The following is a 27835-nucleotide window of genomic DNA, read 5'->3' as shown; positions in this document are numbered from 1 at the left end:
ATAAGGATACCAGTTTTAACAACATGTCAGTTATAAGAATGAGAAGCTGCTGCACTGTCACCTTTAGTATGTTTTCTATGGTGAAGTAACCTCCTTACTACAATGCCCTCAAGCCACATTATTGGTTATAACGATGAAGTCTGGCTGCTGGATGTGCGTGCCGAAAGGTAATGAAATGCCAAATCCTTAAAAAGAAAAGAAGGAAACGAGAAATTCGAGCTGCTTCATGATGGCCCGCTGCCCCAACGCCACTGCGACTTTTCCAGCGATCTCCACATCACCAGCCTCACGCACTTCTCTCCAGTCACCCTTCCACCCCTTGGAACATAATTGGACTGTGCCCATAGCTCTAGGCCATGCCACCTTCCGAAACATGAATGGACCATGCCAAATGCGCTGCTCCAAGATTGCTCGCTGGCCCCTCGTTCTCTATTCTGTGGTTTTATGGCCCCACATCCTGCGCAGTTCTGTCAACAGATGAAGCTGCGCGTGCTCGTCTTTGTTGGTTTCGTCGAAGTGGATCCTGGCCATGTGGTTTCTCAGCCTCGTTTCACTCGCTGCCAAAACGGAAGATAGCTGATCCGCCAGCTGATCACCGGCTATACACGATGTTGCCAGTGAAAAGAAAGCGCACTGCTATAGATTTGGAAACGAAGTGCTTCTAACCGATTAGGTGATCGTTGTGAATGTGCTTGCATCGGATAGCGACTGTGACGGCGGCAGTGTTGACGTGGTAGGGCAGGCTGCCTCAACGTTCTTTCAGGAAACCCTGCAGATGATCGAGTCCCTCCAGGGTTTCGTTTTCGTGAGGAAGCTTCCGCTGCACAATGTGGAGCACATGGATGCCTTGGAGAAGGACGTCGGCAAGCTTCATGTAAAGCATGCAAGGCCGACGGACACAAGAGTTTTCTTGAGCAAGCCAATGAGAAGTACGTAGCGAGATGCTTGTGGTGGTCTCACCCCAGCGTTTTTTCTGGATTTCTCAAGCTAACAGGTTGCCGCAGCAACCTCCTTGCATGCTTTAAAAGGCTCCTTTGGGGCCACAAAAGTGACGCCTCGGTGGAGCTCACATATCGCTTGCCGACCACTACCATTCTTTGTTGTAGTTATAGCAGAGCCATTCTCGAATGCCGACAGCCACAGCTTGTACATGCGATCTACATGCGATTGGAGCATGTAGGAAGCAGAGTTACAGTGAAACGAGTCAACACAATCAGCAGCTGGAGGAACGCCGAGGGGCACTGGCCTCCCCCCGTTCTAGTTTTCTCAAAGCAGCTCTGCTATAACCCTACATTGATCTTTTTCATGCAACCCGGTGATAACAATTATCAGTTATAACAATAGAATTTTTGTGGCACTTGAATATGGTAATAAGTGAGTTCGAATGTAGATGAAAGCATAGTTGGCTTCAAGGGCCTAGTCTCATTCCAGTGTTGAAATCCTCAGAAGACGGATAAATAGGGCATGCATGTTTATGCACTCGCAGACTGCCTAACAGGCTACACTTCTGCATTTGAGCCTTACTACGGTAGCGCAATGACTGACAGCCTCTGCCAACCCTAGCTCCCCTTCACATGCAGGATTGTTCTTCACTTGCTGCAGAAAGTGCAGCAAGCTGCGCTGGGTAGCGGCTATAATGTTTATACAGACAGATGTTACATGTCTCCACTACTTTCCGAACGTTACTTTCGCAGAAGGTTATTACTAACTGGGACCATGATGACGAATAGGAAACAAATGCCACAGCAGCTCGAGAAGAAGCTGTAAAAAGGTGAAATGGCTGCTTACCAATAAGGAAACTCGTACATTGCGCTTACCTGGCGGGACAAGCGTCAAGTCGCAATGCTCAGTTCAGATCACAATGTGCCTATGAAAGAAGTATCAAGGGAGTAGGTGGGAGGAAAGAGTGACACTGGAGAAGCCTGTGGTGATATGCGACTACACTGAAAATATGGGTGCAGTTGACAGGGCCAATCCCTACTATGCAAGCTACGCATTTTCCCACAAGTCAATGAAATGGGGGACAAAAAAACTCTTTCTGGCTTCTTGAAGTTTCAATCATAAACAGTTTCATTGTGATGAGGATGCAGCAGCTGAAGCAGAGACAGAAAGAGCAGCGATACCTGCAGTATCGCCAGAACCTGATTGAGCAGATGGTGGGCGACTCCAGGGCTTGCACTAAGGAGTGGGGCCCGTCTGCACGTTTGGAATGTGAAGAAAGGCTGGATGGAAAGCCCCATTACATCTGCAAGATCCCCGGCTGAAGTAGCAAGGACCGCACTCTTTGCAGCGACCCCAAAACAAAAGGGAGCAGGAAAGAAATGGTGTTCTGCAAAACTTGCAGCATTAATCCAAGACTGCATCCAGAAGAGAGCTTTGAGCACTTTCACATGCTCCCCAAATATTGCTGGAAGACTTGGACACAAAAAGCAACTGCGAAAATAAACATCCTACAAGTTTTTCTTGCACAGTTGTTTTTTTTTCATGGGACCCAAAACTGGCAAAATAGTTTTGGGCTCGAGTGGCCGGAATGTGGGTAAAAGTTTTGGGCCTCAAAGGGTTAAACTCGACACAATGTTGCTGAAATCAAAGAGCACATCCAAATTCATAAACTTTACAGGAAATTAGAGTTGGCAGGTATGCAATATGATATCCGTTGAAGCTGTAGGTGAAGCAGTGCCCTCTTTGCCGCTCTGTCCATAAGGCTATAAGTTTGAAAGCATTCAAAAATCTGACTGTGGTACTTGGCAAGATCATGCAAAGACACGCTTTAGACTCCACATAAAATGATTTGGGTACCCACCGAGCTCCGTCAGTTCCTGTTTGTGGATGCACATCTGCTGGTCCTTCTGCACTTCCAGCACCCTACGCTGCACTTCGTGCCATGTCATGTTGTCCAGGTCGCTCTGCATGGCGGGGTCAAGATGGCAGCTTTTGTTAGATGGCACAGAGGCGATTGTTGCAGAAGCGGGGATAAGAAAAGGTAGAAACTGGCACAACCGAAATACTTACTGACCCTCCAAAAACTTCCCTGGCCATCACAGCCTGCCTGCAGCAGGAATGGCAAGGTTTTCATGAACACTGGACCCGCGGGACTTCCAAAGTAATGGTCATTCATCAGAGTTATGTATTAGCACAATCACAATGATGCTGGCTAGTGAGGGCTGGCTAGTGCTGGCTAGTGCATGCTTACGGACATGTTGCATTGACTTGGGAAATCCTGTCGTTAAATCCTGCCATAAGTCCTCCATGCGAGTTGATTTTTGGTAATTGTTTTTGTACACAGTAGCCAATCAACTTTTTCCGGCTAGCCTGACTGCTTGTGGTCCCTACTGTAAGCTACCTCATATCAAAGTGAAATTGCAAAAAAAAAAAAAAAATGGACGACACGAAATCGTTCATTCAATTTTCTGGACTAAATCTACAGGTACTGCATCTCTAATAGTGCAGTTGCAAACAAAACAACTAGCTACATCCCTCGTGGCAGGGAAAGGTTGCGGCTTTCTGGTGCTGTCAAGTTGACAAGCAGGCCTAAGAACAAAGCAATTATTGTACTTATTAGGATTTAAGGCGACATTTCAAAATCCTTAACCTCATACCCCCTGACGCCGGCACTGGTACCGCCAGATGGTCCAAGAATGTCAGTGTTGGAATGTTCACACAGTACTGCTAGTATGATATGGCCACAATGAACAGTAGAGTTTCTGCTCCTGTGCCTATATTTACATTACATGATCTAAAGCACTACTCCCGCATTGTGCGATGCCACTTCAATTAACATTTTCCTGCAATAAACAATTAAATTAAATTCTGAGGCTTTACACAACAAAACCACATGGTTATGAGACATGCCATAAGAGATTAATTTCGACTACTTGGGGTTATCTATCCTGCACCTAATGGATGATACAGAGGCAGTTTTGCATTTCACTCCCATCAAAGTGTGGGCACCGTGGCTGGGATTTGATCCCGCAAGCTCGGGATTAGAGCAACGCCGAAGGCGCCACGGTGGGTGCCATAAGCAATGAGCTGGGCTTGCAGGTTAGAGAGAGAGAGAGAGAGTTGCAGGTTAGAGAGAGAGAGGTTAGAGGTTGCAGGTTGCAGGCTACTTCGACTCCAGCACCTAAATCCAAGTATACGAGAGTTTTTGCATTACGCCCCCACAGAGATGCAGCTGCCAGAACTAGGATATCAACCTGCATGCGCTCAGCAGCGAACTGCCCTTGCCACTGAGCCAGCGTGGTGTAGAATGTACAGGCAGCATATGTTTGAGAGCAGTGCTGGCGAGTATTGGGGAGTGGTAGAAATGACGCACCCAAGCATTTGCATACTCAAAGCCCAATACTTGCCTTGTCCTTTCTTTTTTTGCACAGTGTAGATTGCCTATTATAATGCAACTTGCTGGAGTTGCAATAGCCGCACTAGAACCAAAACAACATTTCTGAAAGGCTGCGCAAGTGTAAAACATGCAGAAGAAGCAACTATGCATGTCTTAGATTCGAAGCGTACAAATGGAATGTTTGCATGCGTTTAAAATTACAGAACTTGACAGGTTAATGACAGAGGACCCGAGTTCTTCGCATGAAACAGGCAAAGTAAGACACATATGCACAGATACATGAAGTTGCTGACAAATGTTTCAAAATTTGCTAGGTTATTTGAACACCACCGCTAACTCCACATAACCAAGGCAGAATTAGGACCAAACTTTCGGACAATGACCTTCATTTTTGTTGGAAAACAGAGGAACCACCTTGAGAGGTGCTGTAGACAAATGCTGTAGCCACTTCGATTCGTTTTAGTAACACGTCAGCAAATCGCAACTTTGGTCACTAACTCCTGACGAGGCGTGCTGGTTAGGCCTAGCCAGTGGAGGTGTCGGGCGGCATGCTGTGGTGGAACGCTAACCCCAAATATGTTTGTACTCATGGACTATTGTATAGAGATCTGACATGCGATTCCACACACGGACTCAATTGACAACAGCGTGCGTGAGGCGGAGTGTGGTTTCAAGAGTGGTTAGCCAGCAACTACTGCGAATATGTTTAACGAGTTTGTATGTGCTCGTAGGGACAGTGGGAATTTGCACATGGACAACGAAGGTTCTGAACTGAATTTGTGGAACGCCACTTAAACAGACATTTTAGCAGAGGCAAGGTTGCACACACAATATCTGCACTTCGCGGCGTCGTACACCACAACAGGCGAAGATGAAACGCACCTGTGGCCTCGACAGGCACACATTTTTTCACACCCGCCCCTGTCCAAAAAAATAATTGGTGACTGTATTTAGTTTCTGCGCACAAGCTGAAGAGCCAAACAGAGTGACAATGTGCACACACTTGGTGTGGAGTGCATGCTGCTAACAAGTGGCTAGAGCAAAGGCCGGAAAACACACATTTCAGCACCAGCGTTAAGTATATCACCAAACTGCGATTGTACAATACATTCTCCAGTGGCTAGATCGAATTTAATTAAAGAAAGAAAGGAGTGTTGAGAGCAGTAGGCGTGCACAATGGCAGCTTTATTGCAGTAGTTGCCCAGTTGTGTCGTGTGAAAATGCTGCCACACACTTTGTTTCCTATTCCGGTACCAGCAAATCTTCTCGCATATCATCTGACGTTACCATTTGCATATTGCAGCCAACTCATTGAGTATCTGGTGAGTGGGTGGCTTTTAGTTAACTTTCTGTATGCCTTGCAACAAATCGTCCTGGATAAAAAAAAATACTAAAAAACCCAAACCCTGCACCCATCTGTTTCACAGTGCGTGGTGCAGGAAGTGTACTGCACGCTTTTAATAGGGGATAACCCAAACGCGTCCCCGTACTTTGCTGCAGGCAGCACGAGGTGAGCATCAGTTCCACTCTGGCGGCATCATGGCATGTATTCCGCTATTGCCCGCCAGTTCAATTTCACTTAGGCTTCCTATAATCAGTTTAAATGGACAATGCGTGTCTCGCGTTCACTTGTGCAGCCCGATTGACTGAGTCGCTGCCTCGGCGTCTCGTGCCGCAACGTTTCTTGCCGAGTGGGCATGTCAAAACTTCCATCAAAATGCTGCCCAATGAAGCTGCTGACACAGGCCAAATTTGTAGACCTGATTGTATGATTGCCGAAGCCACAAAAAGGACAATGTGTGCCTCGGGCCAAAGGCACCAACAGATTGGCAGGTATCGGTGCCTTGTGCTGCAACACTTTGCGCAACGTCGCATTACATTTCGCATTATGGCAGTTCAGTCTGCCAAACTTTTAACGACTTCCGATTATATGTTTTCGATGCCAATACATTTAATTTCACACTTTCTCCCAAAACGTATGAATGAGGTTCTACCGGATTTCGTCTTGCAAGGCTGCACTATAAGCGGTATGCATATACGTTGAGTTCTACACGAGGATAAACGGGAGTCAGAAAAGCGCGGGTTACGTCCAGTCTTGTAGCACAAGCGGTTATGTTGTAAATGGTTTGTGCTGTATATCTTTTTGCATTTTTTTTAATGTCCTCGTAAGTTCTTTCCGTATGCCAGTTTGCGTCCCCTAACTTTGGGTGCACAAAATGACAGATACGATGGCAATAAAAATGACAGATGTGAAAGTGGGTGACCAAGAGCGAGCAAGGATCACTCACCGCAGATATGTGCAGGGCATGCACGTAGAAGGCGCGTATCTCGATGAACTGGATGAGGTGACAGGCAACGCGGATGGCTCTGAACAGCCAGTACACAGTTGCCACCACCAGACTCAGCCATGTGAAGAACCCAAACCTGCATGGGCCAAGCCATATATAAAGGACTTGAAAGTTAGATAGCTGATGTCATGCACAATTCGAGAAACTAGAAAAGTGGTTGTGTACAGTCATGGAGGTTTAAAAAAAAAGTGCTGGAGGAGTCGAGATGATGTCTTAAGACTGAAGCTGGACCGCTGCCACCTTACCAAAGGTACAAAAAAATGTTAGCGAATAGTGGGCATTACACAAAGCGCTTTCTCCCTACTCTGTGCTATTTAGGATGGTTAATTTTACTTTACAAATATTTTTTTACTTGTTTCTGTCGTTGGTTTGAGAAGGAATAACAAATGTCTTGTCAAATTTTATGGTACATCCCGATATCAACATGCAGCTAAAGTTCACATTTTAGCCAGAGACCACAAGCATTTATTTTTCAGTTAGGCCAACATTTACAGTAACTGAGCAAAATGAAATGAGCTGCGAGCGGATTTCAGCTGTTGTGGCCCTCTTTCAGAGCAGAAATAAAGGCAAACTTTGGCTTCAACTGTGCTGGTAAGTAACTGTGGAGGCTATCATTCCAGCAATTTTTTTTATACCTCTGTGCATAGTAACTACATCCCAAGAATTAAAACACTGCCAATGACAGACTTTAGGTGTTTCTGAAAGTAAAAGCATGCGATGCAGGAGCACACCAGATTTGTACAATAGAGCAAAAAAGTGCCAAACATTGACTGTTTGGGTAAGGGCATATTAAACACTTGTGTTTTCAGAAGGCCTTTCACGGGCCAAGCTAGACACTCAAGTGAACATACATTAAGGGCACAGAATGAGCAATATTTGACGACAAGTTATAAACTGTTTACTCAAAAGAGGTGTTTCCATTTTACACTTTTTCTGTAAATGTTTCATTTTTCCGTGATAGTGCCTGTGCAGCTTATCAAGCATTTATTAGTACATATTAAAATGTACTTGAGTTTTACGTGCCAAAACCACGAGTTGATTATGAGGCACGCCGTAGAGGGAAACTCCGGAAATTTGAACTACCTGGGGTTCTTTAACGTAGACCTAAACCTAAGCACACGGGTGTTTTTGCATTTTGTCCACCCTCTAATGCGGCTGCCGTGGGCACGATTCGATCTCGCAACCTCATGCTTAGCAGCCCAAGACCATAGCCACTAAGCAACCACGGTGGGTTATTAGTACACATCAAAACAGGAAGTAACTCGTATGCTTTGGCCATGTTGTATTCACACCACACAAATCCTTTTGCAAGATAAGTTATATAAATAAAATGAGAAAGCCAAACCTAGCAACACATTGCCCAGAGGGGATGACCACATCACTCATGGTGACCTTGGTGCCATTGTGGGGCGGCGGCTTATTCCGGAAGAGCACAGGGTAGTCCACACAATTGATGAGGAACGTCGAGAACACCACAACAAACACGAACTTCCTGCAACAGAACCCGAAAGGAACAATGACAACATTTACAAAAGAGTGAATGTGCAAAGCAGTGCATTGTGCCATGAGCTCTGCATCAACTCTGCTGAGTGCACGCTAAATTTACAGGTCGTGTCTACCAATCGGGAACAAGAGCGGACTCTGTGACTCAGATGAAGGAGGCGGGCTTGCTTAGTGTGCTGTTTAGTTTTGCTACCACGTTTCTCATTCGTATTCCCTATTAGCTGATGCAACTCTTTGCCTTTGCTGCAATGGACACAGCTGGTGAGATGGAATGCATGTCTAGTTGCATTTGCCCACCAAGCATTAAAAAACATCAAGATAATAGTATTTGTTCTGTAGTTGGCATCCTGTATTTTTAGTTTTTGCTCTAAACTTAGTTTATATTTAACTACTCTCCAGCTTCCGAATCAACGGGAGTGATGCCACTGAATAAAGCATGCGTTAATGAGGTCCAGAGTAACAGGACTCTAAAACATGGGCCAGACTTTCAGCAGTGCTTTTGTATATCATAACTAGGCGGCATCCTATGCCGCTTACAAGGCAATTTTGGTGGCCATGGTGCACCGCGCCAGCATAAAATTAGCAGTCAGGTTAGCAGCTACTATTTCTACAGCTTTTTTTTTTTCTAGTTTGAGTCGTGTTACTTCAAGATTGCCATTTATCATCCCTGTGCATATGATATACTGCGTTAGACCTAATAATGTCTTAATTTTTGGGTATATTAACTGCAAAGCTTTTTAAGCCTTCAATGGTATATCATTATGGCAATGTGTCATTTAGGAAGAAAAATGCGTGATTGAGTGTATATTGGCGCAACGGCCAAGTGTGGCGAAAGAGCAAAAAAGAGAATTCAGTTGTCACTGCAAGATTGTGCTTTTCCAGTTACCGTAATACTTGTGTTTATTGGTGTTTAAATGTTTCAGACAACTATATTCTATGGTCTTGCATGTACTCAGCCTGGATGGTGATAAAAGCAAACAGTACAGGAAAGAGGGAGCCCTGCCTGCCACATATCCCTGCAATGCCATTGCCTAAGATGGCCATCTTCATGTCCATTTCTGGTGTAGCTATTAAGACATAATAGACATCCACGTAAAAACATGAACAGTTGTCTTCCACCTGCCAGGGCGACCATTTCTGCCTCCTCCTGACGAAACTTGTGCATGCACTATGCAGCACATCGCCATGTGGGCAGGATCAAATGGCCTGCGCCAAACTGTTTCAGTGTTGCGAGTCAGCTCACAAAATGCTGTATATTTAGATTTTTTTTTTTCAAACCAGACCTGAACTGGAAGGAAATCTAATTGTGCTGAGCACGAACCAAACTGGTACTTTTTTTGGTTCAACACCCTGCTTTAACCAATAAAAGCTAGTGCCCACACCACTGGTTGTGTTGTCAACCTGTTGGCGAGATCAACATGTGCAAACCAACATAGCATCTGAAACAGTCAAAGCACAAACGCTGCCAAGTGCACTTTAAACCCAGAGAAAAAGGGTCAGTGGCAATCACTCACGTTAGCTCCAAGATCTCGTGAAGCATCATACAGGTGAACCCATGGTTCTGATGGTACTGGTAGACGTGAAGCACATGGTCAAGGACAACATGAGCATGTGATTGACAAAACATGTCGGATGCAGCACAATCCAAGTCTGCAGGCAGGAAGTGCTCAGACTTTTACCTAGCAGAGAGTGTTGGGAATCCTCAGAGCAGTGCTGTACTTCGAGCAGGCTTGAGGGTTCTCATGTAGTTTTGAAATTGTGGTTAACTTTCTCCAATTCAGGCATTCTGGGAGCACCAGTTATGTTCAGTGAAAACTATACTTAATAGATAAACATGTACGTATATGTAGGCAAAACAATTATTTCATAAAATTCAGTGCTGGTTTCCAGATCGTGGAACTGCATGGCCCTCAGTAAATGCAGGCTGTCCCCTTCAGTGCAAGCAGCAATTTCCAAAACACTGTGGCCAACGTTGTAACACAATCAACCCTGTGCGAGCTGGGGTGAAGTGTTAATAAAAGTAAGTGACTATGCGGTCTCGACCTCCTAGTGCACAAATGAATCCAGGCACTCTTGAACTGGCAACTGTAGGAAAAATCAAAACAAAGAAAACCAAGAAGGATATCCTCGTAAAGAAAGAATCCAAGTCCTCCACGTGGTTCCATCGTGCTGCAAATGGGAAAAGAAAGGGCTCATTACCCTGTGACGATATCATTTATTCCACACAGTCAGCAACAGTGAATAGAGGGGGGGATGACACACTGCGCATTTGGTATTTGGAGCAACAATGTTTGATTTCCGCGAATGGTTCTGAATATTGGTATTCTAAGTGGTTCATGTTGGAGATCATAGGGAGCATTAGTAGGGTAGCAATGGGCCATATAACTGCCCACGTCACTTCCAATTTAACCATAGCGCTTATTTGTGTTCTTTAATAAAATATACTTTGATTTACTAACTTAACTGTAGCTGGTTAGGGTCAAGCTAGTATGAAAAAGAAATCTGACACTCGTTCGTTGCTTTTCTAAATCTCTTAAACGGCTGCCAGAGAAAAACAAGCTGGTATCATATTCATACAAAACTATAGAGAATGTTTGCGGTACGGGCACAACATCATTTATGTAAACAATTAATAAAAGTGGACTGAAAATGGAACCCTGTGGTCCACTGAATATCAATGGCTGTAACAGATTTATACACATGAAGAGTTGTATACTAAAACAGTCTGTCTGTTAAGTAACCACATATTAGTTTTAGAATAGGGGCCCCAAAGAAATAGCGTCGAAGTCACTGCGCATGCACGAGACGCAAACTGTGTTTGGGTTTTGCGTTGAGAACGCTATTTCCCCGATTTAGCGGGAGCCCAAATAGCAGCCCCAAAAGCTTTGGGTCAGCAAACATGGCGGCACTCATCGAAGCAACGGCTCTAACCTAGCACCAAACTAGGTTTGATTTGTGGTAACGCGTGAAGTTTGCAAGCTAGGAGAAGTGACTGCGGTTATCGCTTTCTCTCAACTAGCGTATGTTATGAAGATTGATTCATTGGACATCGCTGATTCCGAATTCGATTGTGGATTTTATGGCTCGTAGACCTAACACGGCTAAGCTTGGCTGGTGAAGGCAAGTAAAGTTGGTTTGCTCAAAACTAAGCGCAACTGATTGTTGCCTGCTAACAGAATAACCTCTAAATTGTAATTAAATGCAAATACAAGCAAGTCAAAATTACTATTCCTATCATAAAATGGTATATTTTATTTAATTATTTCTAATAGCTTTTCTTTGACGCCGTAGTGGCGCTGTCAGCGCAAGACGCTATCTGCAAACGCAAAGCCTTATTCTAAATCTCTTCACTACTGCATGCCCCAACGCTAACACCCACAAAGCTCTTTGGGGCGCCAAACTATTGGGGCCCCTGTTCTAAACTGTAGAGCTACCCCTCAATTGCTCTATGTTGCAATTTTTTAAACAATATATCATGCTTAACCGAGGTGAAAGGTTTTTGAAAGTCTAAAAATAATTCCTAGGGTGAACTCCTTGCTGTACCCTTAGCTATTCTTTCTTTGGTATTAAGTAAATCTGTTTCTGTAGTTTTTTTTTTTTTCGAAAGCCAAACTGTTTGTCGACAAGTGGTTTATGTTCCAAGAAACTTGGTTAGTCTTGTTTTTATTACACTCTCCAACAGCTTTGATAATAAGGGCAACACCGATATATGGATTGATAGTTCTTGAGATCATTGATAGGACCCACTTTATGCAAGACTGCAACCCTCGCTGTTTTCATATCAGCTCAAGAAATGCCTGGTGATAATGCTCTGATACAAATATGTTGCAAAGGTGCTGATAAAAGGTGAGCAATGAAAATAATTGGAGTAGCTTTATTGTCATCATTGCCAGCAATCATACTTTTATTTAGCTTCTTAAGAAGAGAGATTATCTCTAATTCACTGTAAGGAGACCAAAATATCGAATTCGTACTGAAAGTGGAGAGATATTGCTCTGCACTTCGTTGAGTGCTGGAAAACAAATGAGAGAAAAAAAATATGAATTAAATTTATCCGACAAAGTCTTCTTACTGTATTTGACACCATCAGTAATTAGTGTAGCAGGGGCACTATTCTGCTGTTGACCAATAAGGAATCGTATTGAGTGAAAACTTTTTTTTATCGTTAGAAACAACAATAAACATTCTTGTAATACTCAGATCGAGCTTTCTTGAGATCAGTGTTTAACTTTTTTTAAAATTTTCTTACCATACCCGGTCAAATATCCCTGACGTCCTGCGTCGGCAAGGTCATGGAACACGCGGTTCTCACTCGCCTTACCAACTACCTCGAGGACCGAGACATGCTGCCGCACACGATGCTGGGGTTCCGTCGTGGCCTTTCTACGCAGGACGTCATGATTCAACTCAAACACCACATCGTAGACAATCCCACGCGATCCACAAAAGCAATACTCGGTCTTGACCTCAAAAAGGCGTTCGACAACGTAAAACACGCTGCGATACTTGAAAGCATACGAGCATTGGGACTGGGCGAGAGAACGTACGACTACGTACGGGACTTCCTTACGGGTCGCCATGCCCGTATAGTGATCGGCGGACTGGAATCGCAAGACATAGACATAGGTTGCACGGGCACACCGCAGGGCTCTGTCATCTCGCCCATGCTCTTTAACGTCGTGCTTCTCGGATTACCCCAGAAACTGGCAGAGATAGAAGGCCTCCACCACAGCTTGTACGCCGATGACATTACGCTCTGGGTTGCTGAGGGAAATGACGGCCACGTAGAGCAAACCTTACAGGCGGCCGTCGACGCGGTGCAGGAGTATCTACGTGACACGGGCCTCGAATGCTCCGCGGCCAAATCGGAGCTGCTGCTTTACAGACCCACGCGCAGGGGTCGCGAACCCAGGAGCTCCGATTCCGCAGCCGAGCACGCCGACAGAGAAATTAGAGTAGTCACATCTGACGGCACCATCATCCCGCATGTTCACAAAATTAGGGTACTGGGCTTGCACCTGTCAGCCAACGGCCACAACGGCGAAACCGTACGCAGACTAGAGCGTGCGGTCAATGAAACGATCCGGTTACTGATACGCATCACGAACAGACATAGCGGAATGAAAGAAAGCAATACGATCCGCCTGGTACAAGCGTTCGTAACCAGTCACATAAAGTACGTCGCCTCCTACCTCAAGTGGCAGGTGGCCGAACGAACTAAACTAGACCGCCTCATCCGCAAGGCGTACAAACGTGCCATAGGATTGCCGATCAATACCAGCACGGATAAATTTCTCGAACTGGGTTTACACAATACCCTAGACGAGATAATAGAAGCGCACAACATCGCGCAGTACGAGCGTTTGTCAAAAAGCAGAACCGGACGACACATTCTCGAGACGCTGGGCATCAGCTACTACACACAGCAGGGCGAAAAGGTTGCGATACCCATACCGATTCGCGAGCGCATCGCCGTTTCGCCGTTGCCCAAGAACATGCACCCAACGCATCACGCTGGCCGGCGCAACAGGCGCGCGCGAGATTTACAAAAGAAATACGGCAGCAACAAAGAAACTGTCTACGTAGATGCGGCCCGTTACGAGCGGCAGCGTGGTTTCGCGGTTGCAGTCACGGACCATAGCGGAACTTGCGTCGCGAGCGCGACGATACGCACGGAAGAGACGGAGGCGGCCGAGGAAGCAGCGATAGCCCTCGCGGTGGCCACCACGGATGCCGAGGTGATAATCAGCGACTCGCAGGCAGCGATACGCAACTATGCTAGCGGCCGGATCTCCCGGGAAGCGGCCCACATTCTCCAAATTCAACAGGGCAATATTTGCCGCAAAAACGACCGTTTCCTCGTATGGACCCCCGCCCACACGGACCCTCCGCTCTCGGGAAACGAGACGGCCCACGCCACGGCTCGAGGACTTACATGCCGAGCCGCGGCGCCCGCCGGCAATCCCGACGTCTCGCCCACCGCGAGAGCGATGCAGGAGTGGACGTGGGGGGATCGCATGACCACTTTCAGAGACATCACGCAACACTACAGATTGAACAGATGTAAATACCCACCACCGCACGCCAACCTAAACAAGAAACAGGCGGTTGCCTGGAGGCAATTGCAGACACACACATATCCTAACCCGGTGATCCTTCACCTCTGCTACCCCGACATATATCCGTCCGACGACTGTAAAGCGTGCGGAGCCAGAGCGACGCTGCAGCACATGCTGTGGGCATGCGCCGGTAGCCAGCAGCAGGAGACTCCGACGAACGGGATAGAAATGGCAGTCTCGAACCGAGGGGCGCGTTGGGAGGCGGCCCTGCTCAGCCACGACCTCGCCGATCAACTGTGGGCCGTCCGGCACGCCGAGGAAGCCGCCCGGGTCCAAGGACTCGAGGCCGTCACCTAGGCTGGGGTGCTTATGGCCCCACCCCACCCAAATCGCCGGGCATTTTCAATAAAGTTTTCACCACCACCATACCCGGTCAAGTGATTGACCGGGTACGGGGAGAGTGAGGGAGGGCGGCACAACAAGGTAGCACAAAACTAAATGGCCTTGGCTGCCCCGAAATGTCCAGCAGATATTTCACTGAAGTACAATACCGAGCAAGAAACTTCAACAAGTTTTACGTGAAACTGGAGTACAAAATCATCACTTTTCCACCGAAGCTTGCTGTTTCCAGGTTACACCTATCATTCTTATTTGGGCATACTTATATCCTTGGCCTTCAGTTTCAGCTGAAATAAAAACCCAGAGATGAACATAGCATCACAACATGGTGAACAGCGTTACATATGCACATTGACATTAAAAAGCCACTGTATTGCATCGTTCTCTCACAATCAGCAAGTGTAGGCAAACAAAAGTTCTCGTTAATCTATGCCATCCCCAGACTGTTTCCTGGTCTAACTTCTTTTTCTCTGCATTTTCATGGTACTACTAGTGAATAATAACAAGAAGCAACGCTATGTTGAATTTATTTATGTGGAAATTTGATGTATAAGTACCTGTCCCTGCCGTCTAAGTAATACCCATTACCGTCCCAATAACATTTCTCACTGCTCTCCAATCATCATTCGCGGCATCAGTCGTACCAAATGCTTACGTGGTAAATTCCTAACCCCGTGGGTGTCCATGTCATTGCATAGCATCAGTTATCAGTTCTTAGGCCCGACACGCAATGCGGATTAGATAAACAATGTCAGAATGACAGAACAGATATGAATGTAATGAAGCGCACTCGATGGCAGCAAAAAGGTGGACCAAAGAATGAGATTAGGAAATGTACATATGGGAGGCTGAGAGTGGTTGGGACATGACAAAGGCTCTCAGCAAGTGTAAGAAGCTTTGCTCTGCACACACCTTTGGCTCTTGATTGTCAATATGGATGACTGTTCTTTGCAAATGTTCAGTTACAATGAGTTGCAACTGTACTACCAGCACTGCACACGACTACCACAATACACTACTGTACTTAATTAAGCTGAATGAAAAAAAAAATTAATTCTGGGGTTTTATGTGCAGATACCACGACTTGATTATGAGGCATGGTGTAGTGAAGGACTCTGGATTAGTTTGGACCACCTGGGGTTCTTTAATGGGCTTCCAATGCATGGGACACAGGCGTTTGTGCACTTCACTCTACCAAAAATGCAGCTGCCACAGCTGGGATTTGATCCCGCACCTGTGGGCTTAGCAACACAGCACTATAGCAGCAATGCCCAAGCTCAACGAAAGGCATAAGTGAGGATGCCAAGGTAAACTTGCATTGTGGATTAAAAGGGGGGAGGGGAGGTATTTTAGTGCATCTGCATGAATTTTAGCTCACTCTACTGTAAAATCTAACAGTCTCCTAATCACCTCCTCATGCCCTGTGCTTTCAAGTCAAGGCAAATAATTGTGTATAAAGCAAGAGACAAGAGAAAACAAGCAAAAAAGAGCTGCTTTTCTCCCATCCCTTGTTTTACACGCAGTTATATTTTCTGATCATGAATAACTATCCAGACAAATTTCCACTCTGTTGAAGTTCATTACATAACTGAGCCTCAATCCATGGGTGCCAGTCAGTATGCCAAGCACAGCTGCATTACCAGCATTCTCTTTGGCGATGTTGGCCTAGAAACTTGCCAAGAGGTTTGTCTACTGCCCCCTGTGACAAAAACGCACATCATCATGCCTATGCAGATGGCGCATGCCCCCTTCCAGACAACTCACTACGGCTGCTGTCTGGCACGGTGTGGATGAGCAAGCTGCTCTCGTGCGGCCCTTCCAGCTCGGTGTCGTCCGATGGCAGTGCCCGGTAGGCCGTCTGCAGGCTGGCCATCTTGGCACCACCGGGTGTAGCTGCAGGGGCACTGCCCGCCTGCCAGATTGGAAAGAGAAGACAACCATTCCATTACCAGAGTTTGGCATCCCAAAGCAAAACATGGGCTACCAGAGATGTCACAGTGAGGGGAGCTCCAGATTATTCTAAACCCTCCCCCCAACCGGAGTTCTTAACCCTTTACTACCACGTCCTTTTGCGAAAAATGCCTTGTTCGAAGAAATTATTGCACATTATGCCCAGATTTAAAAAATACATTACATGTGCAGTTTATCAGCTACATTCACCCAACATATTAATGGAAGACATCTGCTCTGAAAAAGACGCAGCAAACATCTAAGGTTTGAACATAATTACATGAACATAAGATAAAGACAATGAAGCTATCCAAGAATACATTCAAGGGCCCAAACTCAGATGCATGGTGCGAACTTAGTTTATGAGCGTGGCTCACTGCAGATAAAAAGAGAAGAAGCTGTGGCTTGGATGAAAGCGGCTCGTCTTTGGCAATATGTATTGGTACTAACAGCCAGGACGAGAACAGCTCGGTCTTGGTATCTAAAGGGTTAAATGTGAGCGCGAAGTTTAGCACGTGAAGGTTTCTGCATCTAACCATGGCCAGCAGTTCGAACTGAGACCATGCTTAGAAGCACTATGCAATTGCCACCAAGCCATCACAATGGGTTTCAAACAGAAGCTGAATGAAAACTGCCATGTCGGTAGCATGAGCTGAACAAAAAGTAAACGGAATGACATAATGGTGTCCCCCAAGTTTTCACATGACGTTTCCTTCCTGCGCACTTGAGAGGGCCCTATGCATCCAAAGAAGGAAACCGTATCTGTTGGCACGGGTCCTATCTGAAAAAGGATGGGAACCTTGCAAGGCAAGCTGTCATGCAGATTAACAGGTATGCATTTCTTGCTTAGCCATTCCAGAAAGATTTGTATGACTATGAAACACAACAGTAGTGAATATCGAACCCAATTACGGGGCTTAACATAACAAATTAACACACGGGATATGAAGATGCCAAAGTATGGAGGGGGCTTCGGGTCAGTTTGAACTGCCTGCAGTTATTTAATGTGCACCTAAATCTAAGCACAATTGTGTTCTTGCACTCTGACTGCATTGGGCTGTGACGAGGAATCAAACCCATGATCTTGTGATGAACAGCATAATGTCACGGTCAACACTGCACTGGTAAAGTAAATGGTCAGTGTATACAAGTATGGAAAGAGGTTGAACTGTTTCTACCTCAGAGCTGCTTGACATGTCTCATTAGGACATTGCAATCCCCTTCAAAAGAACAGAATAGCAGAATCTATTGGGTGCAAAAAAATAGATGCCTCATCAACCTTCTTCCAAAAGAACTCAGAACCATTCTTTATCAGCAAGGGTTACCTGAAACCAAGTTTCCCTTCAGCTGAATAGAGGATTTTGTGCAGTAGAACACTATTGAAAACCCATTTTCCATAGGAGTACAAACAATTTTTTTTTTGCATACAGCACTAAAAAAAATAAAAAGATGGCCATGAACTTGGAAACCTACAAGCATTTTACCGAGACTATGCTACTGCGATTTAGTAGTAATGTGGTCTTGTGTGAAAACCAAGAAAAAATGCAAAGCAAGGTATATAAATATACCAATGGTAAGTGCGCACTCTTCTAGTAAAGTTACCAGAACAAACACGCAGGTCACTGCGCATCAGTCTTGTCTCTTACAATACACGGCCCCCACTACATAATTATAGGCTGACCTGTTCTACAGTGCTGGTTCCCAGCATACAAGCTATTGTCCACGCACTGACTTATCGCAAGTAAACAAATAAAAGTAACTACAGCATCTTGTTAACAGGTACTAACACTGAACCACAGCATCGAGCAACAGTTTGCAGTCTGGTTATTTGGTGACGCAGTGCATTCTCAGGGAAAACTTCACAAAACACTATAACATAACTGTGCTCTCAAAAGCCATCTATCGCACTAACTTCCAAAGTATGCAAAGAAGAATTTCAGTAGATAGAAATATAGCACATAACGTGAATTTACAGTGTACTTGAACCACAAGCCAAGTAACAGTGTCCTTTGCACCCTTGCATTTGACGGAGTTAAATTTATTTACTTTTTATTTACATTTTATTTTCGTGTTCCTAGATAAATGGTAATAGTGGGATAAAATTTAGAATGTTTCACTTTCAAGGCTAAAACGTCTTTTGTCGCTGTTCGGCAGCCAAGTAATGCAGGCATACAAGTACTTAAAGAGACCTTAAAACGATTTTGACGATTTTCTACAAATGTACCGAGTTGTTAGAGTAGGTCCTCCTGATCGTTGACGCATCTAAGTGCTCCGCATAAAGTGTGTAATTTATTATAAGGTTTTAAAAATGCACATTGCTGCCAATCGCAGCACACCGCTTGGCTGAATTTTCAGCCGCCCTTACCCATTCGACGTCATTCACCGAACTGACGTCAGTACGGCGAGACATCTGATTGGCTGCCTAGGGCATTTCATCCATAAGTTTTCCAACTTTATGGTGAACAAATGCTGTTTGTAATAGTTGGAATGCGAGTTAACTTGTTTCCATAAAAAGAAAGTAGCAAAAAGAGAATGCACAAGAACAATTTCTCAGTACACTTGAGCACTTCCGGCACACAGCAAGTGTCGTCTGCTTGTGTTACAATGTGCTTCGTTTTGGCAAGAGCTCCGTGGTCAGTGTCGGTCTCAGTCTTTTTGTGAGCACCCCGATTCGCCTTTGTTGTGTTGTGGACTGCAAACGTAGCGACTGGTAATATGTCAAGCAGCGACATCGTGTCCCTCTGCAAGGTAGCAGACGAGCGGGGTGGCTCCAGCGCGTCAGACTGTTGCTATCCAATCGGCACCAGGATTTGAGTGTTTGTGGCCATCCCTTTACACCGGAGGGTTACTACCACAATAGCGTTTTGAGAGTCCGGTATTTGGGTAAACACAAGCGCAAGGGGACAGAACCTGGCCGTTTGACCGTGCCGTTTCACGGGATGAGCAGAAGCGCAAACGTGAATGGTCTGCACGGTGCAGCCACCTGGTGGCAGAGTGCTCAACCAAACACAGTAGCAGTAACGAAGTGTATTCTTCTTTGCTGCTGGGGTAAATATTTCTCAGGATCGCAATTGATAACAAGTTTTTGTAAATGTTTGAAATGTGTTAGACTTGGTTAGAGCAATATTAGCTCTTTGTTTGGCTGGTTAAGCTCTGTGCCAACATGTGGCTGAACCGTGCAGACTGATCAGGCCATTCACGTACGTCTGTGCTGAAGTTCCTTCATCAGCTTGAGTTTATGCCTCCACCGTTCCATCGAAATGCCCAGCACACCTGTGGTTACTGGAATATCAGATATGTTCGGTGCTACGACAGTATGCTCACAACGCACGCTACTTCGATAGATCTCGCTTGGGGTCGACTGCCAAGCAGCTGGAGGAGAGCTTGGAGAGGCTTTGCATGCTCGCTCCTAGAGAACTGAAGTAGACAACACGACATGCCATCATGTTGCAGAGCCAGTGAAGGCGGAGCTTAGCCCCGATCACTTGGCGAACAAGTCGAGGAGAAAATGTGTGGCTATGGAGAAAGGTAACTTGTAATCATCCGTAGCTCTCTTAATATTGTCACGGGTATAAAACTATTTACATGGTGCCACTTTGTCCTCCTCACCGTCGACGACCTTGTTCTCTTTTCCCACCATAACAGTATCAGACGCTTCACACAAATTTTGGCGCAAATGATTAACTTTAGCTGCATCCTACGTGTCCACAAAATTTGACCAAACCATTTCAGGGGCCCTTTAATAATAATAAAAAAGTGCCAGGAGCAAGAGTACCTGGATAACTTTTGTGAATGCTCTTACAGAGTCAGTCACCTTGAATATGAGTCCCCAAGAATGTGCTGTGCCTGAAGAACAATTTCCATATGCTAAACATAGTTCTATTCAGTAGAAATATCTTCACATATTACTACAGTATTTATATCACCAATGCTTGAATCCCTGTAACAAATTTCATATCAACGAATAAAGGGAAAATCAGACATCCACCCGGTCGTAGCAATTGCTACAAAGGAAACCCATACGGGTTCCTCAAAAGAAAAGCCTCATAGTTGAAGAAAAATTCGTCCTGGTCCGGGACTCGAACCCGGGACCACCTCCTTTCCGGGGCAGCCGCTCTACCATCTGAGCTAACCAGGCGGCTAGCAGATAGTAGGGCGAAGTCGAATTTCTCGACAACACGAAGCAAAGGCAAGAGTTTGACGTAGTAGTTCTGCGGAAACCCGCAAGGTGGAGAGAAACAATGAATAAAGGGAAAATCGGACATCCACCCGGTCGTTGCAATTGCTACAAAGGAAACCCATACGGGTTCCTCGAAAGAAAAGCCTCATAGTTGAAGAAAAATTCGTCCTGGTCCGGGACTCGAACCCGGGACTACCGCCTTTCCGGGGCAGCCGCTCTACCATCCAAGCTAACCAGGCGGCTAGCAGATGGCAGGGCGAAGTCGAATTTCTCGACAGCACGAAGCAAAGGCAAGAGTTTGACGTAGTAGTTCTGCGGAAACCCGCAAGGTGGACAGAAGTAATGAATAAAGGGAAAATCAGACATCCACTCGGTCGTAGCAATTGCTACAAAGGAACGTACTAGAAACATCGTCACAAATACAAATTTGCCTTTTTCTCACTCCCATGTGCATAGCTAAGGTTTTATGAATGTGTAATGATGTGCAGGCTCTACATTGGCTTTGCAAGTTGCGGTGTAATTAAATCTGTGCTGATGAACACGAGCAAAGAGTTGTAATAAGCCTGTAATAATACAGGCACATAAGTTGAAGAGTACTACCACCGCAATTGCTATCAGGAAAAAGCGATTTATCGGAAAACATTTTTGCTATGCTAACAAGTGCAATAATGGCACAAATGTCTGGATTTAGTAGGCAACCTGGGCACAAAAGATAATTATATCTGCCATGGCATCCTGAACCAGGTAAATTGTATTTTTTCTTGTCAATGATTTAAAGGGACACTAAAGGACAGTATTACAAGTCGAGCTAGATCATCAGAGTAGTCATCTAGAAGTTTATCATCATTTTCTGTGTGTCAATATATAAATTTATTGTGTAGGAAATTGCCTTTGAAGGTCCGGCTGCTGCTATTCAATTTGAACCACCCGTGCCAAAGCGGAGGACTTTCATGCGATGTCTCCACATGACCACACTCCATGCCATTACATCTCTTGTAGACTTTCTTCAGCTCTATATACACAGCATACTGCTCGGAGGATGCAGGTGTTCAGTTTGCATTAGTCACTCCTCACTCTGCTTGGGTTCAGGTTATGGTTACGGTCACTTGAGCCTCCACAGCTGGAGCCAGCAGGGTGGTCACTTGCCATATGTTGCCGCCTCCTTAGCCAAACTGATGGCACTCAGAGTGGTGGATCGCGGCTGCTCTCCGAGCATCAGAGGCGCTGACACCACAGGTAAGAGGTACCATAGTCAACAACAGATGGTGCCACTTCAATTCTCTATTTAAGCAATTTTCTTGCTAACAAAAGCTTCGTTTTCGTTACGTATGAAGAGTTATTACAGAAGCCTAATCTTTCAATCTAGCTGAACTTAATATTTGTCTTTAGTGTCACTTTAAGTGGATCACCAAGTTAGAGCAACCTATGATTAGAACAAAATAGAATTAATAGACCAAATATCAATCCTAGTAAAGCTCTGCCCTTGATAGACAAAGACTTATGTCATATGCGCACATATGGAGTAATGAAGAATGAAAAAATTAAAGTAAAAATAAAATAAATGCTGGACAATGTAAGAGGTTCCTAAACTAAGGGAGGTGGAGAGAGAAATTCCTTGCTTCAGATAATCTTGGGAAGGACACTAAATACACACATTGTCAAGGTACAGCAAGGCCACGCTCCAACACAGCAGGAGTGCACACCATACGACCTCCCCACTGCCAGCGTTTTCCCCAGCCTTTCAATTCCACTGCCCGATTCTTGCTGCTAGAGGTGCGAGAACCCTACTTCAGTCAAGTATGCAGCGCTGTCACCTGACTAGTGTCAGAAGGTATGCAATTCAAGAAAGCATTCGTAACATTTGTGGTGCATTTTCCCAATTGATTTTTCAAGGCTGGTGCATGGTTTCAATGATCCTCATACATCCAGAAGAGTAGTCATCATCACAAGCGCATTCTGCTAAAAAGGTTAATTGTTGTGTGCCATTTCGTGAATCCGTGCATGGTAAATGCCCTGAAATTTCATTTCACCGGTTTCCAAGTGATTCTAAACAGCGCGCATGATGGTTGTCCAACATCTCTCACGAGAACTTCAGTGTTAATGACTGGTCCGCTTCCTCTTGTCTACAGCCGTTGCTTTCGTGATGAAGACTACAAGAAAAATTGCAAGCAGAATAAGTATTCCTACTGCTGTCCCCACAGCCTTCAAGAGGTATCTGGTGTACATGGTTATGAGGAATGAAAAGCCTCAAAAAAGCACTGGCGAAAAAAAAAGCGCTACCTAATCTACAGCGGAACAACGGGACATGACAATGCGGGAACGATGACGATAAATGCCACAGGTGAGAATGACGATTACACGATGATGATCGAATAAGAATGCCTATGATGGCATGACGACAACTGCATGAATACAATGAAGTCGACAGAGCGAAGGACTCATGACAATGGATTGAAGGCAATGATACAGCAATGTGTTTGTGTATAAAGCTCATGCACACAATACAAGTATCACCTACAAGCACCCTTCGGGCTGCCTATGTTTTTCACAGGATGCAGTGCTTGCTTTGTTACGATCGACCAGCGGAGGCAGCGACCTTTGAACCTCTCTTGATTTCCCGAAATGAATTGCTTCAGCTTTGAGAAGTTAACAGCTCATTCCATCAGTCAGAGCAGTGGCTACAACATGGTGGGACACGTTTGATGGAAGACAACATGGTTGATGGATGCCACTGGGCTGCTGACCATGACATCGGGACCAAAAAAGTCCCTGGAAAGTGTGCTCTGCACCGTTTCGTTACGGCCGCTGCTAGCCACCCAATCCAATCATTCCAAGAACCAGCTCCTCACTGGGCCATTCTGTGAGCCCAGACGCGTCAAGGCAGACAAGCGTGAGCCCTCCTATTAATGTGTGTCCCCTCCTTTCTCTGGGGCAGTGAGCCGTGCGCACCTGAGGGTACTTCTCCGATTGTGTTCAGGGAACAAAGGTGCCAGAGTATTTCCGTGCACCCTCACCCTCAAGGTGGAGCTGGAGCCTTCAGACCCTCCTGTTGGAGGAAGACCGCAGATTACACTGACACAAGGATCTAGGGAGGAACAAAGGGATCTAGGCAGACTTTTTTGGCTCCTCCGGTGTGCTTCAATTCAGTCATGCTGATGTGTGCTGATGTGCTCTCCTAGAAGCATGTAGTCTGACCTGACCTGTAGCTCATGCTACGAAAACAATGTACTGTGCTCTGTGTTCTGGCCAGTACGAGTATCCTTTGTTTTGTAAATAATTTTTCTTCTATGAAAATAAATTCCTGTTCCGTTCCTCAATCCTCTTGACTGCATATTCTTCACTAAAGAAGCAACTCTCATCAAGAAAGCTCGGATGACGGTGTGGGCCTGCTTAGCCTTCGTGCAATGCCCCAGTAGCGTTGGCCAGCTACTCGTTACGAGACACACCGGCGCCATAGGCCAGAAAGTGATCCTCAGTTCACGCCAGACTACGAGGCCACGACACCCGAATCCTACAGGTTGCACTATGTCCAGTATCGGCTAATCGGCAAGACAGCGGCAGAAGCCGCAGAAAAGTTAAAAGAAGGGAAAGCAAGCTCTGGTTTAATAATTACAATATGCCTTGTGTTTACACACTGATGGGTGAACTAACATGGGCCCATAGGGTTAACCTGACAATTTCATGATGTCTATTAAAAGGAACTCTCCTTTGACATTTTCCCCTTGTGCTCGCCTAGCTTACCTATTCAACAGGCCATTCAATATCTTCTGCTTCGATGCATTAAGTAACTGTTTTCACAAGTCCTGTTAACTAATGTGGCAGCACCTGAACACTCCAAATCCCGTGGCAGCCCTACGTGAGTGCACCCTGAAGAGTCAGTTCTGAGGTAGGGCCACAGCGCTAAGGCGCCAGATGCGGTGAAAGAGAAAACCATTAAAGGAAGGCCATACGCTATGTGCTGCTGCATTTGAGCATGGATGTGGCTAAAGCAAGGCCAACGTTCCAAGGTGTCCAATTACTTACAAAATATTTTGTATGCGGGAAAAATGACAAACACAAAGCAGGATTGGTACCACCACTGTGAAAATGAAAAATAGTGTACATACAAACATGCTGCACATAGGAACAACAGCACTGGCACTAATAATCTAAAGAACATAACCACCCATAGGAATGAAAACTGTGCAGCCTGTGACTATCGTATTTAGGGCCGGCTTAACGCAATCCTACAATGCTATTCATCTTAGCTCTTTCAAAGTCAGGTAGAGAAAGGAACAACATGGGACATAGTTCTGTCTGTCTTGTCTCTTGTTCCATCTGCTTGCACTGCAAATTGTTGCAGTCAAGATGTGCACTTTGCTATTCCACTTTGGGTCATCGCTATGGAGAAAGGTTCTTGGTAAGGCAGTCTCATCTCCAGCCCCTGAGCACCTTTTATGTGAGCACATTTCTGTTCATATTATTCTGGAAACAGGTCCCATTGGAACATTATCTCGTACATTATATAAATATGACATTTGTTTTATTCTGTTCCCAGGACTTGTCTCCTCACAATCATTCAATGCCATTCCATATTAATTGCAAAGGTTTATCTACTGAAAACTTTCTACAAATGCTGCCCTTATCCTTCATTTGCGTTTACTTCTTAATTAAGAGGATAGTCTGCATTTGCTCCTGCGATAGTACTTATTAGTGACCTGTTTTAAGCAATGTGAGAAGCATATAGCAGCATGGATTAAGACAACCAAATAGGTGACAATTCTCAGTATGGCAGTAATTACAGTCAATCTTTATGCCAATATCAGATGGTAAGATGTTGAGAAGCATGGTCAAAAAGCCAATAAACAAGTTCCTCTGCTTTTGGGATAGAAGCAAATACAGCAGTTGAGAAAAATGTATTGGGTATGAATGCAGTAAATACAATGCAAGAAAATGTACAAAACAGCAGTACAATGTGCAAACTCTATGCATAATATATTAGTATGCCACATAGGCTAAAAAGTTACACATCAGTGCATCAGTAAATACACATAGTGCCAATGCATGCATATGTCATGGCTTTTAAACCTGTGGGCTCCGAGAAGAAACTAAGGTGTGTGAACAGTGATTTTTGAGACCGAATTGAATTGTATACTTTTCGAATAAGAAATAGCTGTTATCACAATTAATATAAAACAATGTTCACATTCCAGTACTCTTAAAGTTGGCAAATTTCTGTCATTACATAGCACATTATTAAGCAATGCTTACGAGAAGCACAAATGGAGCATTAGCAGCAAACAAGTAGTTTCTTCGCATGTACAGGGCTCTTTAGAGAATTCAAATGATTGCTGTATAGCCTGCAAAATATGGCTACTTAACTGATGTCACTCGCTCCACTATGCAAATTTCCATATTTTATGTCTACACTATGTCCGCAGGTATGAAAGTTTACCCCACTTTTGATCAAATTTTATGTTTATCTGGGCGCAGTTGACGTTTTGAAATGTTGGAAAAGTATAGGAAAAACATTTACATTTACGAATAGTGGATATCTGCTCCGAATCGAATAGGACACTATTCGATTAGAATATTCGCACGCCCCTAGAGGAAACCTTTATGAATAAAGTACCTCTGTTTAAATTCTGATGCAGCCTGGCCTCTGGTTACTATGCGAGATGCCATAGAAAAGGCACCCCAGTTTCTCAATCATCACCAGCCTAATTTTATATCCACTGCAGGATGAAGGCCTCTCCTACGATATACAATATTCTCTGTCTTGTGCTAGCAGATACCAACTTGCGCCTGTGAACTTCACCCCGCCTAGTTTTCTACCGTTCTCGACTACACTTCCCTTGGCACCCATTCTGTAAGTAATGGTCCAACGGTTATCTGCCCTATGCATAACATGGCCTGACCAGCTTAATATCAATGTCATCTAGAATATTCGCTATCCCCGTTTACTCTCTGGTCCACACCACACTCTTCGTATTCTTTAACATTATGCCGAACATCTTTCATTCTATCGCTCTTTGCGCGGTCCTTAACTCATTCTTGAGCTTCCTTGTTAACAGCCAAATTTCTGCGCTATACGTTAGCATTGGTAGAATGCAATGATTGTACATTTTTCTCTTCAACGTCAATAGTAAGCTCCTAGTTTCTAAATATTAGGAGCCAATTTACCGACGACCATGTGTGGTGTGTCCACCAATGTCGTTCACAAATTAGAATACTTGTACACAATCTGCCTCATTCTAAGCTGGCAAGCGAGGTGCAACCTGGCTGCCTGCACACCGCCACCAACAAATTCTGCAAGCAAGCACTGGTTGGCCATCAGCATGAAAGTACATGTGGAATTCCTGGGCGAGGCTGGCTTCCATGACAAATTATTGCCTCAGTGGTAGACACCATGGGAGGGAAATAGAGGAAGAAAGGTGTTGGCAGTCATCCAGAAACATGCCCAGCTGCTGTGCTATACTTGCATCAGTCAAATCACCACACAAAGAAAATGGCTGGGAAGTGTGGTGCCTCAGCGACATTTTCAGCTCCAACATGCCTGCATACACATGTGCCAAGTAGTAAATGCGGCGAAATGGGAAAATAATGCTTGTGCAGCAAAGCATCACTTGTTCTCCATCCCGTGCCAGAACAGGAATAGCACAGACATTCAATATTTTCTGCCACTACACGAATTGTAGACAACGTTTGCGTTAACAAAAACACCTCTGCAGTTGTGCACTATCTAGATGAAAGACAATCCATAGTGGAAATAGAGCAAAGTAGATGTATTCCCATGGAATTTCAGCCATGTCAATGTAGACATCTATTCTCTGTTTCATACGATAGGTGGTACGCTGTGGAAGCCAGAGAGACATTTTGCAGTAGCTGCGTTCGCACTAACAGCTTCGTGTCTTTTGCCAGCAAATATATGAAACTCCTGCGAAAGCTCAGCATTAAATGAAGAATGTTTTAATCTTCAGAAGCGAACAATCTGTGCTATAAGACAGCTGATGCATTGTTTTAGATCAATTTGTTGTTTTTCTTTATTTCCTTTTTGGGTTTTTCACTTTCAGCATTT

At 44.9% G+C, this 27835-nt stretch overlaps 1 protein-coding gene across 3 annotated transcripts in view; it reads right to left on the bottom strand.

The window, feature by feature from the left end:
• Window positions 1-27835, bottom strand: part of Atg9 (autophagy-related protein 9) — a 68187-nt gene that overhangs the window by 35027 nt on the left and 5325 nt on the right. For 2 of the 3 annotated variants that reach the window (XM_065440710.1, XM_065440713.1), the window contains exons 2-8: window positions 16413-16560; window positions 10316-10359; window positions 9705-9769; window positions 8033-8179; window positions 6628-6763; window positions 3017-3049; window positions 2804-2906 (exon numbers count right to left, since the gene is read on the bottom strand). In XM_065440710.1, coding sequence (XP_065296782.1) covers window positions 2804-2906; window positions 3017-3049; window positions 6628-6763; window positions 8033-8179; window positions 9705-9769; window positions 10316-10359; window positions 16413-16521 — 637 coding nt within the window. In that variant the 5' untranslated portion in view covers window positions 16522-16560. The remainder of the gene's footprint in view (window positions 1-2803; window positions 2907-3016; window positions 3050-6627; window positions 6764-8032; window positions 8180-9704; window positions 9770-10315; window positions 10360-16412; window positions 16561-27835) is intronic. The other variant, XM_065440712.1, reaches the window with a different exon arrangement.

Source organism: Dermacentor albipictus, chromosome 1, assembly GCF_038994185.2.
Source record: "Dermacentor albipictus isolate Rhodes 1998 colony chromosome 1, USDA_Dalb.pri_finalv2, whole genome shotgun sequence".
In the NCBI taxonomy this organism is placed as follows: domain Eukaryota; kingdom Metazoa; phylum Arthropoda; class Arachnida; order Ixodida; family Ixodidae; genus Dermacentor; species Dermacentor albipictus.
This window is presented reverse-complemented; position numbering and strand designations above follow the sequence as displayed.